This window comes from Perognathus longimembris, chromosome 5 (assembly GCF_023159225.1).
Source record: "Perognathus longimembris pacificus isolate PPM17 chromosome 5, ASM2315922v1, whole genome shotgun sequence".
NCBI lineage: Eukaryota > Metazoa > Chordata > Mammalia > Rodentia > Heteromyidae > Perognathus > Perognathus longimembris.
This window is the reverse complement of record NC_063165.1, coordinates 289,455-302,942: the sequence shown is the minus strand read 5'-3', so window position 1 is coordinate 302,942 and position 13,488 is coordinate 289,455. Positions and strand designations below refer to the sequence as shown.

Here is a 13,488-nt window from a genome sequence, read left to right as displayed (position 1 = left end):
ATTGTATGACTATATTCCAACCCTAATGGTGTAATCTGGCCTGGTGTTTCAGTCATGTATCGGGTAAAGTACCAAGGGTCCTTAGTGTCTACCTGCAAACACAGTGAGTGCCATCCAAGTGTGGTTCTCAGTAGGCATTCCTACTGGTGTTTACTACCAGGCAGATTTTGGGAGCTGCTTTGGGACAGGTGTTGTCTGACTCTTGTTTTTTTTTTTTTTTTTTTTTGGCCAGTCCTGGGGCTTGGACTCAGGGCCGGAGCACTGTCCCTGGCTTCTTCTTGCTCAAGGCTAGCGCTCTGCCACTTGAGTCACAGCGCCACTTCTGGCCATTTTCTGTATATGTGGTGCTGGGGAATCGAACCCAGGGCCTCATGTATACGAGGCAAGCACTCTTGCCACTAGGCCATATCCCCAGCCCCCTGACTCTTGTTTTGAAGGGTGATGGATGCCCAGTTCTCCAGGTCCCAGTGGCTGTGGCCACTTTGGTGATAACAGTTCCATTTGCTTTGATTAATTTTTTATTGTCAAGATAATGTACAGAGGGGTTACAGTTACATACTTAAGGTAGTGATACATATACAATTCTTATCATACTTGTTAGCTCCTTTCTCATTTTTTCTCCCTCCTTCCCTCCCCCCGACCCACTCTCGCTTGCTTTCTTCATTTTTTTTTAAATCTTCCCCTTGAAGAACATTGTCAATCTAGTCTACAATGCTTATGGCCTCTATGATTATTAACAGTAAAACAATTCCTTCCAGATTGGGTTATATATACATATACATTTCTTTTGCTTAGTTTAATCTGTCGCATCTTTTTCTCTCATTTCTTCCCACCTCCCCACTGCCCTTGAGTTGTTTAGTTTGCTCTCATCAGTGTCTATTGCAGCTGTTGGGCCCTTTCTTCTCTATAGCACCCCCCCCTTTTCCACTCACTTTGTGCTCTCCTCCCAGCTTCTTTCAGATGTGCACCTGTATATGTTATATGTGCAGTAAAAAGTATAGGGTCTTTTAAATTATCTAAGACTAATTACGAAGAAATCCTTTGCTTCCTTATCTTTGGCGTTCTTATCAGCCTGGATATTAATTTATGTATATATGAATTAGTGTTTGTGTTTTACTTTTTGGTACCTTTCTCCCAAGACTGACCTTTTTTGGTCTTCCTGTGGATTGGTACTTTGGGTCCTTGCAATTCCATTTCGCCCTCTTTTCTTTACATCTGAGTTTCTCGTTCCTCGAGTCTCGGGTCAGTGAAGTCTCCGTGTAGCACAGGCTTAGTTCATGGTACCAACAGCCAAAGTCACAGGAGCCTGACACTGAACTGTGACCTTTTTCTGGTGTTCAACTGCAAGCAAGTCTGCTATTAGCTTGTTCCTGAGGTTAAATATTGTTTATAACAAGGAGCAGTTATGACAAAGGACCAGAAATCCACTGTTTGGCAATTGCCCTTTGTCATATGATAGGGCACAAAGCCTGATTTCTATTTTCTGGACCTGACCTCTGTTTGACCACATAGTCAGCTTATTTTTTTCTTTGGGGTTTATATGTCACTGATGGCTAGAGAAGATATAGGCTGATGGAGCCAGAGGCAGAGCTATTTCTATATGTGGTCTAGAATTCCACAGGGGTCTTTGTTGGATCTTCATCCCTTATCTGATGACTCAGAGAACTTTGATCTGAAACCTCTGTCAGAGTGGCACAGTTCCTGTTACTAGTGATTCCACAGCCCACCTGCCAGCATCCTTTGGACCATGAGTGGTCTGTGTTGATTTTTTTTGTTACTGGGCAGCAAATTTTCAAATACATGGTGATTTCAGAACACATGGTTATGAGCTCACAAAAAATTGAGATGGGCAGCTGGAAATGTGGCTTAATGGTAGAGTGCTTGCCTAGCATGCATGAAACCCTGGGTTTGATTCCTCAGCACCACATATACAGAAAAAAGCCAGAAGTGGCGCTGTGGCTGAAGTGGTAGAATGGTAGCCTTGACCAAAAAAAGCCAGGGACATGCCCTGAGTTCAAGTCCCAGGACTGGCCCTCCCCCCAAAAAAACTGAAGTGGGTTGTCCATGTTTTTAGCATCTCCCATAGCAGGTGTTAGTGTCTATGTATAATCCCAAATCCACTTCCAAATTCTTTCGAATTGTAGCAGGATTTAGTTCCTTGTGATTGATTATAGGATGAAGGCCTATAGTTCCTTACTGGCTGTTCTCTGTCACATTGAATTCCCCAGGCTGCTAGTTTCTCTGATTCTCTGATTGAGCCACTTGCTGGTGAATGCTTTGCCTTTCGGGGGGCTCCTGAGATGTTGATTGAGCTATGGAGGGTCCTGAGTCTACTCAGGGATCTACCTCCCTGTTTCCTGTTTTTCCTGTTTCACTCTGAGGTGATTTTGTGCTTTGTCCTGTTGAAGAGTCAAGGGAGCCACTCTGTGCACAAGCATCTCATCTGGAGGAGTTGGAGCATCTGCGATGGGACTTTGCTCGACAGCAGCAGCAGGATAGAGCCCAGCATGAGTGTGAACTAGAGCAGTTGAGAGTCTATTTTGAGAAGAAATTGAGGGATGCTGAGAAGACTTACCAAGAAGACTTGACCCTGTTTCAACAGCGGCTACAGGAGGCAAGGGAGGATTCTCCTCCAGGGTCTGCAGAGGTCAGGTAGAGGAAGTAGCTTCTGGCTTGTTAGTGGGTGTCTAAAACATGGAGACCTTGAACTGGATTTGCATCTCTTTTGCTTGTGACCTTGTGCCAGTGGAGATCAGTAGATTTATGTTTCAGGAACATATTCTATGGTCTGTACTGGTAATGACAGAGCATTGGCATCAGAACTGGCATATCATTTACTTTACTGCCAAGTCACTGGCACATGTTCCCTGTAGTGCCTGGAAGGCACTCTGTAATCCAGCCTTAGTAGCCAGTACGGTAAATGCAGGAATGATATGCAGACTGGTGTCACCCAGTCCTTTTTAAGGACTCCTTAGCTTGGTGCAGTTGACGGTGCAGTTGACTCAAGTTCAGAGTGGGCATGGTGGGAAGAAAGGAGAGTGCTAAAGCTTTTAAACATGTTTTCTCTCCTAGTTCATCCTGTATATTTTTAGAGGAGACATCTGGAAGAGAAAGAAAAGAGCACCTTGACCAACTTGACCTTCAGCTTGAACAGCAGCAGGTGACATGCTGATTATTAGTTAATTGCTTGTTTTGGTGCTGGTTACGTGGCTTGAACTCAGGGCCTGGCAGCACTGTTCTTGAGCTTTTTCAAAAACTCTAGTCTAGCAACTCTATCGTAGCTCCATTTCTTGCTTTTTGCTAGTTAATTGAAGATAGAGTCTTAAAGATTTTCCCTTCCTGGGCTTGCTTTTGAACTGCTGAGATCCTTAGATCTCTGTCTCTTGAGTAGCTAAGATTACAGATTTGAGCCACCAGTGCCTGGCCTCTGATTTATTTTTGATTACTAAGAAAAGATTGAGTATCATTGGTCTTTAATTAGTCATGGGCCATCCTTTATGCCTTAAAACCTCTGCTTTTCTGTCTTCTTCAGTGACATGTCATGCAGAGAGTGTCATTCATTCATGCATCACTGCCTGCCTGTGGATCCATGGCAGTCAGGACAGGTCTCTGTGTCCTTCCCACCCTATTTCCCTTGTCCTGTTTCCTGGCCTGATGTCATTGAGGCCTCTCTTACCCTGCTTTCCTAGTGCTATGTATTTGTCTCATCTATGACTTTGACAGTCTACAGGGTGGATATGGAGCTGTCTTGCTTTGAGTTACATGTGTGGCATCTTTTCATGAGTCTTTATGTTTCTTCTTCCTTGGATCGCTACTGTGCTGTTAATTTCAGTTGTTTATAACCTCTGTGGCACAGCACTAATCAAACAATTTCTTGGAATGATAGTGTTCCAGGTCTGTGTAGACAGTGTCATGGCTGTTTGACTAAGGTCACTTGCTAGCAGTTCTTAGAAATGCCAGTAACTGTGAACCCTGCTGTTCTGGACAGTGCAGTCCTTAGTATGGCCTTGTGGCCCAAGTGTAGTTATACTTTGCCCTGTCTGAGATGGCCGATATTCTTGGTTATGTTATGGTAGTTGTCTTGAGGCTGCAGTAACAGTATATAGGTTACTAGGTTCAGGGTCAAATAACCGATATAGTTATCTCAACTGTGGAGGTTGGAAATCCAAGGTCAATAAGTTTCAGGGTAGGCCATTCTGTGGCCTCTCTCTTACTGGTTTGCAATGCTATCTTCTCTCTTTCCTTACAGGGTGTTATTGTTTTGTCTCTCTCTCTCTCGCTCTCGCTCTCCCTCTCCTCTTTCTCTCTCTTCTCTCTCTCTCCTCTCTCTCCCTCCCTCCTTCTCCTTCTTCTCAAGGATACAGTTGTGTTGGATTGGTCATCCTGATAGCCTTGGCTTCTTCAAAGTTTCCATCTCCAAGTAGACTCCTATTCTGTGCTTCTGAGGTTAGGATTTCAGTAAATGAATTTGGCAAGGGATGGAGATGAAAGAGAGGAGACGTAGCTCAATGCGTCTGAGGTTGTCTTCATCACTGTGAGTCTTATCCATATGTCTCTGTTACTAGCAGGCCTTCCTTCACTCTACTTGAGTGTAAAGAAGCTCCTCCATGGTGATATGACAGCCCCTCCTTCTGTGTATAGGCTCAGCAAGAGACACTACAGCTGATGGCTTTCATCTACTCTGGGCTCTCTCTTGGATGTTGCCCTTCACCATTTTCCCTTTAGGGGTTCCTGGAGTCTGAGTGCTCTCTTCCTAGGTTCCCTTTGCCTTTGGTTTGCCAGCACCCTCATTGCCCTAGAAGCAGGTGTATCTCCTCCCATTGTCCTCATGCTGTTGTGGCATTTCCTTGGAATACATTGGATAGATGAGCTACAGTTTTGTCTTTTTTTTTTTTTTCCAGTCCTGGGGCTTAAACTCCGGGCCTGAACATTGTCCCTGGCTGCTGCTGCTGCTGCTGCTGCTGCTGCTGCTGCTGCTGCTTCTTCTTCTTCTTCTTCTTCTTCTTCTTCTTCTTCTTCTTCTTCTTCTTCTTCTTCTTCTTCTTCTTCTTCTTCTTCTTCTTCTTCTTCTGCTGCTGCTGCTTCTGCTTCTTCTGCTTCTCCTTCTCCTTCTTCTTCTCCTTCTCCTCCTTCTTTTCCTTCTTCTTCTCCTCCTCCTTCTTCTTCTCCTCCTTCTTCTTCTCCTTCTCCTCCTCCTCCTCTTTCTCCTTCTCCTTCTCCTTCTTCTCCTCTTTCTCCTCCTTCTCCTCCTCCTCCCTCTCCTCCTCCTCCTCCTCCCTCTCCTCTTCTTCCTTCTCCTCCTCCCTCTCCTCCTCCTCTCCCTCCTCCCCCTCCTCTCTCTCCTCCCTCTCTTCCTCCTCCTCCTCCTTCTTTCCCTCCTCCCCCTCCTCCTCCTCCTTCTCCTTCTCCTTCTTTCTTCTTCTTCTTCTTTCTTCTTGCTTTTTCTGTTTATGTGGTACTGAGGAATCAAACCCAGGACTTCATACATGCTACACTGGCACTCTACCACTAAGCCACATTCCCATCCCCAGTTTTGTCCTTAAATACTATAGGTGGCTTCATGCTCTTGGTCCTGCTTGATCTCATTCCAGTGTCTTTTGGGTCCCCTCTTTAATTCCTTGGAGTCTGAGACTTCACAGCCTGTCTGTCCACCTGTGCCCATTTTTCAAATTAAGAACAAGGTGGAACCTTTGAATTTTAGGCTTTCCTTTCACTGTGTCTTATCTATACCGACCATTTCCCTCTGGTTTAGCTATCCTTTTCCTTTCTTTTCTGACAGAACCTAGTCCAAGCTGGTCTCAAAAACCCTCCTGCTTCAGCTTCCAGAGAGCTAGGATTACAGGCATATACCTGGCTTTCTCTCTAGGTTTTCTGTCATCTCTGCCACTTTTGTGAGAACAAAACTTGATGTTTTTACATTTTTCTTATCATACAATTATTTTGGTTCTGTTTTCTGAATGGCAGATTTTCTCCGTGTGTGCGTGTGTGTGTGTGTGTGTGTGTACCAGGCTTGAACTCATAGTCTCCGTGTGTGTGTGCGTGTGTGTGTGTGTGTGTGTACCAGGCTTGAACTCATAGTCTCCGTGTGTGTGTGTGTGTGTGTGTGTGTGTGTGTGTGTGTGTGTATTAGTGCCAGGCTTGAACTCATAGTCTCCCCACTCCTGGCTTTTTTTTGTTCAAGGCTGGTTCTTTACCACTTGAGCCATACCTCCAGTCCAGGTTTTTGTCAGTAAATTGGAGATGGAGTCTCAAGGACTATTCTGTTGGGCTAGCTTTGAGCTGCAATCCTCGATCATAGTTTTTTCTGAGTAGCTGGGATTATAGATGTGAGTCACCAGTGCCTGTATCTTCTACTTTTTCCGATACTCTTACTTTTCCTTATTTTTAATTTGTAGGCTTGCATTCTTGTGTTCTGTATATCTGTCTGTTCCAGCAGACCCTCCTCAGTAGTTAGAAATGTCTGCCTCTTGCATTGTCTCTGTTGTCTATCTTCCTAGGTTTCTGTGCTTGGTGTTGGAGGTGGGTGTTCTCTGTGTTTGTTGGTGATCCATGGCTGTCTGCCTTTGCATACAGTGTGAAGCCTCACTACTATCGGGGAGCTCTATGTACCAGACAGTCCAGGGCTATACCTGGAGGTGTTGGTAATTTCAACTTCCTAGAGTGATTAGTCTTTTACAGTGATGGCTCTTCTGCCTTCAGCTGGGGGCTTTTGCTGCATTCTGGCATCTGAGGAGAAAGGGCAAGGGGAAGGGACCCCACATCTACCTCTGCCCAGCAGTCCCTGGTCTATACGAGGAGAGAGTGTGGCCTCCACCCTCTTGCCCTGGAGCCTGTTTTCACCCTGACCCCAGCCCTCCTGGATGTTCATGGAGCTCATGCTCTACTCCTGAAGTCTCAGCTGCCAGAGTCTCAGTTTGCTGACAATTGGCACTGCTTTTATCTTCCCCTAATTTCTCCTATAAGTGCATAAACTAATACCTCTCTACCCCAGTCAGTTATATTTCAGGAAGCCGTGGAGATAAACATGATGGGCTCTAGTTAGTTTGTATTTAAAATGTTGACAGGTGTTACATGTCATCTTAGTTACTTGAGAGGCTGAGGCAGAAGGGTCATGTTCAACCAGGCTGGGCTACTTGACTGAAAAAGAGCAATGAACACCTTCCCATGGCCATCTAGCCTGGATCCCATAGCTGCCATTGCTGCTGGTTGCCACCAGAGTTTTTATATTCCTCATTTGATGGATGGTCTCTTTGGTTTACATTTCTTTGATTATTAATGAGGTTAACTATCTTTTTACTTGTTTCTCTACCATTTTTTCACTTGTTATGATTGATTCCCACCTCCTCCCATTTTATTATGGCTGTTTATGTGTGTTTTTTAAAAATTTTTATTTGAATAGTTCCTTGCACTGTTCACCTTTGGGCCTACGTGAGGGCTGTTTTCATGCTTTTTTCATTGGGTATGACCAATGAGAAAGTGACACCCAGTGGTTGGAGTAGTGTTCAGGGTGGCTTTGCCTCTATTCTGTATGTTCTTAGACTCTTAAGACAGCACTGTATCGTGTTTCTTACTTTCTCTTCAGTAATGGTGCTTCTTTTGTAACAGTGAGAATTTAGGTTTTGATTTAAAGGTAATTGGGGCTCATCAGAAGCTTGAAGTTCAGATTGACATGACTCCTGTGGTTTTGAGGAAATACTTTTTTGTTTTGGGTTTTTTTTTTTTGCCTGCATTTTCAGGAGAATGTTTAGCACTGCTGCACCCACTCAGTTACACTGTGTTAGGGTAGCTTACAGAGAGTAGGACTTGTTTTTAGAAACAACCAGAGACCCACCTAAGAAACTTGTTTCACACCTGAGAAAGTGTGTTAGGCTCTGGAAGACATACATGGACTCTGGATGAAGGGCTAAGGGTTGCAAAACTCAGGCAAAGGAGGGTGAAGTGACAGATGTATGGCATCTAGGCACAGCCACCAGAGGCCTTGCAACAGAGAATGGGCCACTGGGTGGCATGGGGCAGGCATCAGGGCAGTGCTGGTTTGAGCTGTTTGAGAGTCAGACACCCAGATGGGATCTAGTGCCAACAGGTTATGGAGGGAATGCCCATCAGGACAAAAAAAAGAAATATCCAAATGGGTGTGCAGAGGAGCCATTGAACAGGCAAGCAGGCCCTTGGAGGAAAGTAAGGGAGGGGGTCCAAACCCCTTTTGCGATCCTCCTTTTCCCCGTTGCTGCAGCCTCCATGGACCAATGAATGTTGAGTCTGACTATGACAAAGACATACCTGTTCTTGAGTGGTATAGGTCACAGAAGTCTGGAGTTTAGGAGAGAGTCCCAGCTTGAGATGGGAGACTGCTTTCAGGAGAGACTCAGAGGAAAGGAGACATCAGGCAGCGACTTGACTAGGAGGGGAACAGCAAAGTGAATGTGTTTGGTGGTGAAGGGGATTTACTGTCAGGACAGCCCTGGGGAGGGGACTTCTGCCTGAGTCTATGATAGTGTTCTCATGGAATATCCTGTCCTCAGGTTGCAGCTACTGCCTCTGTGGGCCCTCCAATCCCATCTAGTCATGGTGGGCAGAGAGAAGCACTATTGATGCACTTGTGGTTTCATGAGGTGCCTGATGGATCAACTGCATGGCTTAGTGAATCTATCAAGGCTTAGACACATTGTATTTGATTGTAGTAGTAAATACCTTCAGCGTATTACAGTGAATGAGGGGATCAGGTACACGGACAGATCATCCTTTGTGGGTTTTTTTCCTAGGAGACCCTGATATGTTTACCGGCACAGGTGGAAGAAGACCGTGGGAGCAAGTCAGAGGTGTCAAGTGCCCTCCATGTCCATCTGGAAGAGGACGAATCAGATAGATGCTTCAAGTCTGAGGTGGTGGAGCTGGAACCACTCCTGTCCATACCTTCAGACCAGCATAGTCAAGGTAGGCGTTCTGTTTGCTCCTCCTGGCTCGTGATCTCTGTGCTGGGTTGCTGGCTCTGCCTACAAGGATGTCCTGGAGGAGGCTGTCCTAAAGTTGTGATTTATGCCCATGGAACACCTGGATGTCTAGCTGCTTCTTCTGGAGCTGGTGCTATGCATGTGAACCTTTCTCCTGGGTGTGTGTGTATGGGGGGGGGGGGTGGACGTTAACTCTTCCTGTGAGGGTGCCATTATGTAAAGTGGAGTTTAGGGAGGGTGGCTTTGGGAGCCTCTGCATTGCTGGCTTACTCCATGTGGGACTGACCTTCAGACAGTGGTGTGTTGACTGGGTATTACCCCGTACAGGGACTGGACATTCACCTTCGGGAGGGGACATCACAGCGGTGGCCTGGATTGCTGGCAGTACCATTGTCTCCTCCCTCTAGCCCAGTTCAGAACATGGCTAGTCAGACTAGCCATGGGTCATCAGTTAGAGTACAGGGGGAAGGAGTTTAAGGGGGTCAGAAGGTGGTGGGATGGAGAATTCCTGGTCATGATCAGACAGTGAGCAGTGTCAGTGATTCCAGGAGGGGTGTGCAGCCAAGCATGGGTTGCATGAAGCATAGCCATAGTACAACTATTGCTGTGCTCAGCCCTGAAACACAATAGGCATCCCTGGTGGAGATGGGTAGGCCAGAGTCAAGAAATGTGAGAGCCTGTCTTCTGGCTGAGCATTCACTCAGGGCTGTGTGAAGTAGGTCAAACATAGCCCCACTTGAAAGCCTAGGCCTGACAGATGTATGTGTTCCTAAATTCTCTTGTCCTTCGAGTGCCAAGACCTACACTGACACCCTAGGATCAATACCAGCAGCACTCAAGGACTGGATATATACTCGGTGTGATCAGTTGTCAGGTGCTGCTGACTGGCTGCTCCATGCTGCCCTAAGGACCAGCTTATTCTTGTTCTGATCCCGGGACTTGTGTCTTTTTTACCCTCTTCTTTTGAAGGCGACCCGGGTCTAGCATAGGGGAGCATTCTGTTGTGCTCATGGACCCAGTCTTAGGCATCTGACCTCAATGGCCTCTGGGGCACTGTCCTTCACTGAGGTTCTTCACTGTCCTTTACTGGGGCACTGAAGCTTCAAACAGCTGCATAGCACCCATGTCTGATGAGTGCAAGGTTTACCCTGACTGACCAGCCCCAAGTAGCATGTCTCAGCTGACTTAGAGGAAGAGCCTGGGCTGGCCAGATTGCTGCTGTGCAGACGCGGAAGCATGACAGTGCTGTGGCTTTGGTGAAGATACTGAGAAAGCTGCACCTGTGAAGAGCCAAGGTGTTTCTGTTGCTTGAGTTACCTGAAGGATAAAGCTCAGTTAACATAGATGAGCTATAGTACATTACTCTCTCCTGTTTCCTTCTTCCCCAGACCTCGTGCAGGTACATCTCCAGTATAGGCAGGACACAGCAATGGAGGTAGATGCACAGGTGGCAGCTAGAATCCTGGGTTTGGAAGCTGAGCACAAGGTTAAACTTTCACTTCTCCAAACTGAGCTCAAGGAACAAATTGAACTCTTAAAAATAGAAAATAGAAATTTACATGAGAAGTTACAGCATGAAACTCATCTGAAAGAGGACCTGGAGAATGTGAGTATCAAACCCCTACAAGAAGGTTCCTTATGCCTTTTTTTTTTTTTGGTGCCAGTCAAGGTGTTGTCCCCTAGCCTTTTCTGCTCATGGCTAGCACTCTATCACTTGAGCCAAACCTCAATTTTGGCTTTTTACTGGTTAACTGGAGGTAAGAGTCTCATGGAGTTTTCTGCCTGTGCTGGAGTCAAATTGAAATCCTCAGATCTCAGCCTTCTGAGTAGCTAGGATTACAGTATGACCCACTAGAGCCTCGCTTAGATTTTATTTTTAGTAAGGAATTGTGTCTACTTTCAAGTTCCTTTTTTGGTTTTGATTGTTTTCTTACTGGTGGCATTTTTTGTCAGTCCTGGGGCTTGAACTCTGGGCCTGGGTGCTGTCCCCTGAGCTCTTCAGCTCAAAGCTAGTTCTCTATCAGTTTGTGTCACAGCACCACTTACAGTTTTCTGGTGGTTAATTGGAGATAAGAGTCTCATAGACTTTCCTGCCTTGGCTGGGTTTGAACCTCCATCCTCAGATCTCAGCCTCCTGAATAGCTAGGAGTATAGGCATGAACTGTCAATGCCAACCTCAGAAGTTTATTGATGTGCTTTCTACTTTTTCCACTCTTAAGTTTCTTATTTATTTCCTGTTCATAAAGTACCTTTAGAATTTAGTTTATTACAGATCAGAAAACTGGAACTCACTGACTATTGCTTTCCTCAGTTTCTCATGGACCACTAATCTTGTTGCTGTTGGAATGGCCTTCTCTTGAAGCAGATCTAGGTTCTGTCTGAGTTACCATTGCTGTTCTTGGTTACAATAGAGCAGGACTCTAGTGCCATTTTTACGCTAGTCCTTTGTATGTTCTTCTATTTTATTGAAGATTCCTTCCACTTCCATCAACACAAGAAGCATCCTCATTGCTGTGTCTTGTGGAAGTCCCCCCCACAAGTACATTTGTACATTTGAGTAATTGTTTCCAATACTCTTCTCTTTTGTTTTCTCTTAAATACATTCATGTCATCTGTAGGTAAAACATTCTCTAGTTGAAGACCACAAAGAAGAATTAAATAAAGCAGAGGAGAAGATTCAACTAATGAAACAAGAATTAAAAAAGAAAGAAGTCGAGTGGGAACTTTCACAGCAGGACCTAAAGAAGGGAGCTGAAGAGAGATTAGCCTTGATGCTTCTTGAGCTGAGAGAAAAGGCTGAGTCTGAGAAACATTCCATAATAAGAAGATTTGAGCTTCGAGAGAAGGCTATGAAGCACCTTCAAGACCAACAGACAGCCCAAATCCTGGGCCTGGAGAAGTCTCTGAGGGACCAGCAGGGCCGCCTGCGGCAGCTAGAACATGAACTTGCTGGGGATGAGGCCCTGTTGTGCAGCCAGTGTGGCCCGGAGCCTTCTGAGGCTGAGGAAGGGGAATGTACCCTGCTCCCCCACGAGGAGGAGGACTGTGCCCTCCAGCTGATGCTGGCTCGGAACAGGTAAGTGAGGCCATGGAGCAGTGGGTTTGATGTGGATCTGGCTGCTGGAGGTGCTGAGTATGAGAGGCAAGCACCCAGGAAGATGGTCAGTCGAGCTCTCAGCCAGCAGGGCAGGATCTGGAAGGAGGTGGAGCAAGGTGTGATGCACTGTTTTCACCCCTAAGCAAAGGGGACAGCCTTGTGCTTGATAGATACATTGGCAGTAGCCCACCTTTATCTTTTGTGGAGCCTGAGTGCCTTAGTGGACATGAGTGTGCACTCGCACAACTGTTGTGTGTGTGCCCATGTGCATGTCAGTATCAGAGCTTGAAGTCAGGATATCACACTTTTTTGGGTGCTTTTTATTGGTTAGTTGGAAAAAAGAGTCTCAGATTTTTTTTTTTGCCTGGGCTAGCTTTGAACCAGGATATGGGTATGTCAGCCTCCTGAGTAGCTAGGGTTACAATCATGAGCCACAGGTGCCCATCTGCACTTGGTTATTTTTTAGGTAAGGACTTGCCTCCTGTGCCTGGGCACATTCCTACACTTGACTACTTTCTGTTGAGATGGAGTCTCACAGACCTTTCTGTCCAGGCTGGCCTGTAAGAATGCATTCATTCTGATTAAGGCTACCATGCAACTGTAGTTGAGAACTGTAGTTGAGAAGGAGGCTTATATATGCCCAAGCTGCCTGTGAACTGCAGTCTTTCTGATCTTAGCCTCTAAGTAGCTAGGATTATAAGTGTGAGCCACCAGCAGTTGGTTTAAGCATATAAACTAAAAATCTTTTAGTTAAAACTTAATTTCTTGAAATTTTAGATAAATTTAGAATGTAAGGAAGTTGTTTGCCTTTGTTGCTGCTAGTCTGGTCTGGCCTATAGAAGCCTAAGTTTCCTTGTCACTGAGCCATTGGACCTGCTGTTGGTTTGACTTCTCCTGGTCCTCTGTTGCCTTCCCTGGCATCACAAGGATATTTAGGAATTCTGCTCTAGCCTCCCCAAATCAAGTTCAGATCCAGTCCAAATTGGGCCAGATATCCAACCTGAAGCGACCTTACTGTTCCCACATAATGGACAGGCTCAGTGAGGTAATCTGTGGGAGGCCTACAAATATAAGAGACTTTGTCTAACAATATCAGGTCTGCTAGCTCCCTGTTCCACAGGAGTGCTTCTCCTGCGCATGTGAGAATTAAACCTTCCTGCTTTCTTGGGACACTGTGCTGTTCTGTAGCCCTATGGCCTGGTGCAGAGAGGGCCACGGACCTTGATTCATTGTTGTTCCAGTGTTGAGTCTGCTGTCTATGGTCCTACTGAGATGCCTGTTTGATTTCCGGTGGTTGCTGTGTCCTCCCTGTGTCCTGTCAACTCTTGCCCTCACCTGTGAACTTCTTAGGCTTCATGTGGCTTGCCCTAGACTCTCTCTGAGGTCTGTTCAAATCCAGGGCCAAGGCAGCTTTTGTGAAAGAGTGTGGTTCAGGATTCA

At 45.9% G+C, this 13,488-nt stretch overlaps 1 protein-coding gene across 3 annotated transcripts in view; it reads left to right on the top strand.

Annotated features, from left to right (window-relative positions):
- Nucleotides 1-13,488, top strand: part of Pcnt (pericentrin) — a 113,315-nt gene that overhangs the window by 22,768 nt on the left and 77,059 nt on the right. For all 3 annotated transcript variants that reach the window (XM_048346060.1, XM_048346058.1, XM_048346059.1), the window contains exons 9-13: nt 2,409-2,652; nt 3,073-3,160; nt 8,763-8,934; nt 10,340-10,557; nt 11,570-12,027. In XM_048346060.1, the coding sequence (XP_048202017.1) occupies nt 2,409-2,652; nt 3,073-3,160; nt 8,763-8,934; nt 10,340-10,557; nt 11,570-12,027 (1,180 nt within the window). The remainder of the gene's footprint in view (nt 1-2,408; nt 2,653-3,072; nt 3,161-8,762; nt 8,935-10,339; nt 10,558-11,569; nt 12,028-13,488) is intronic.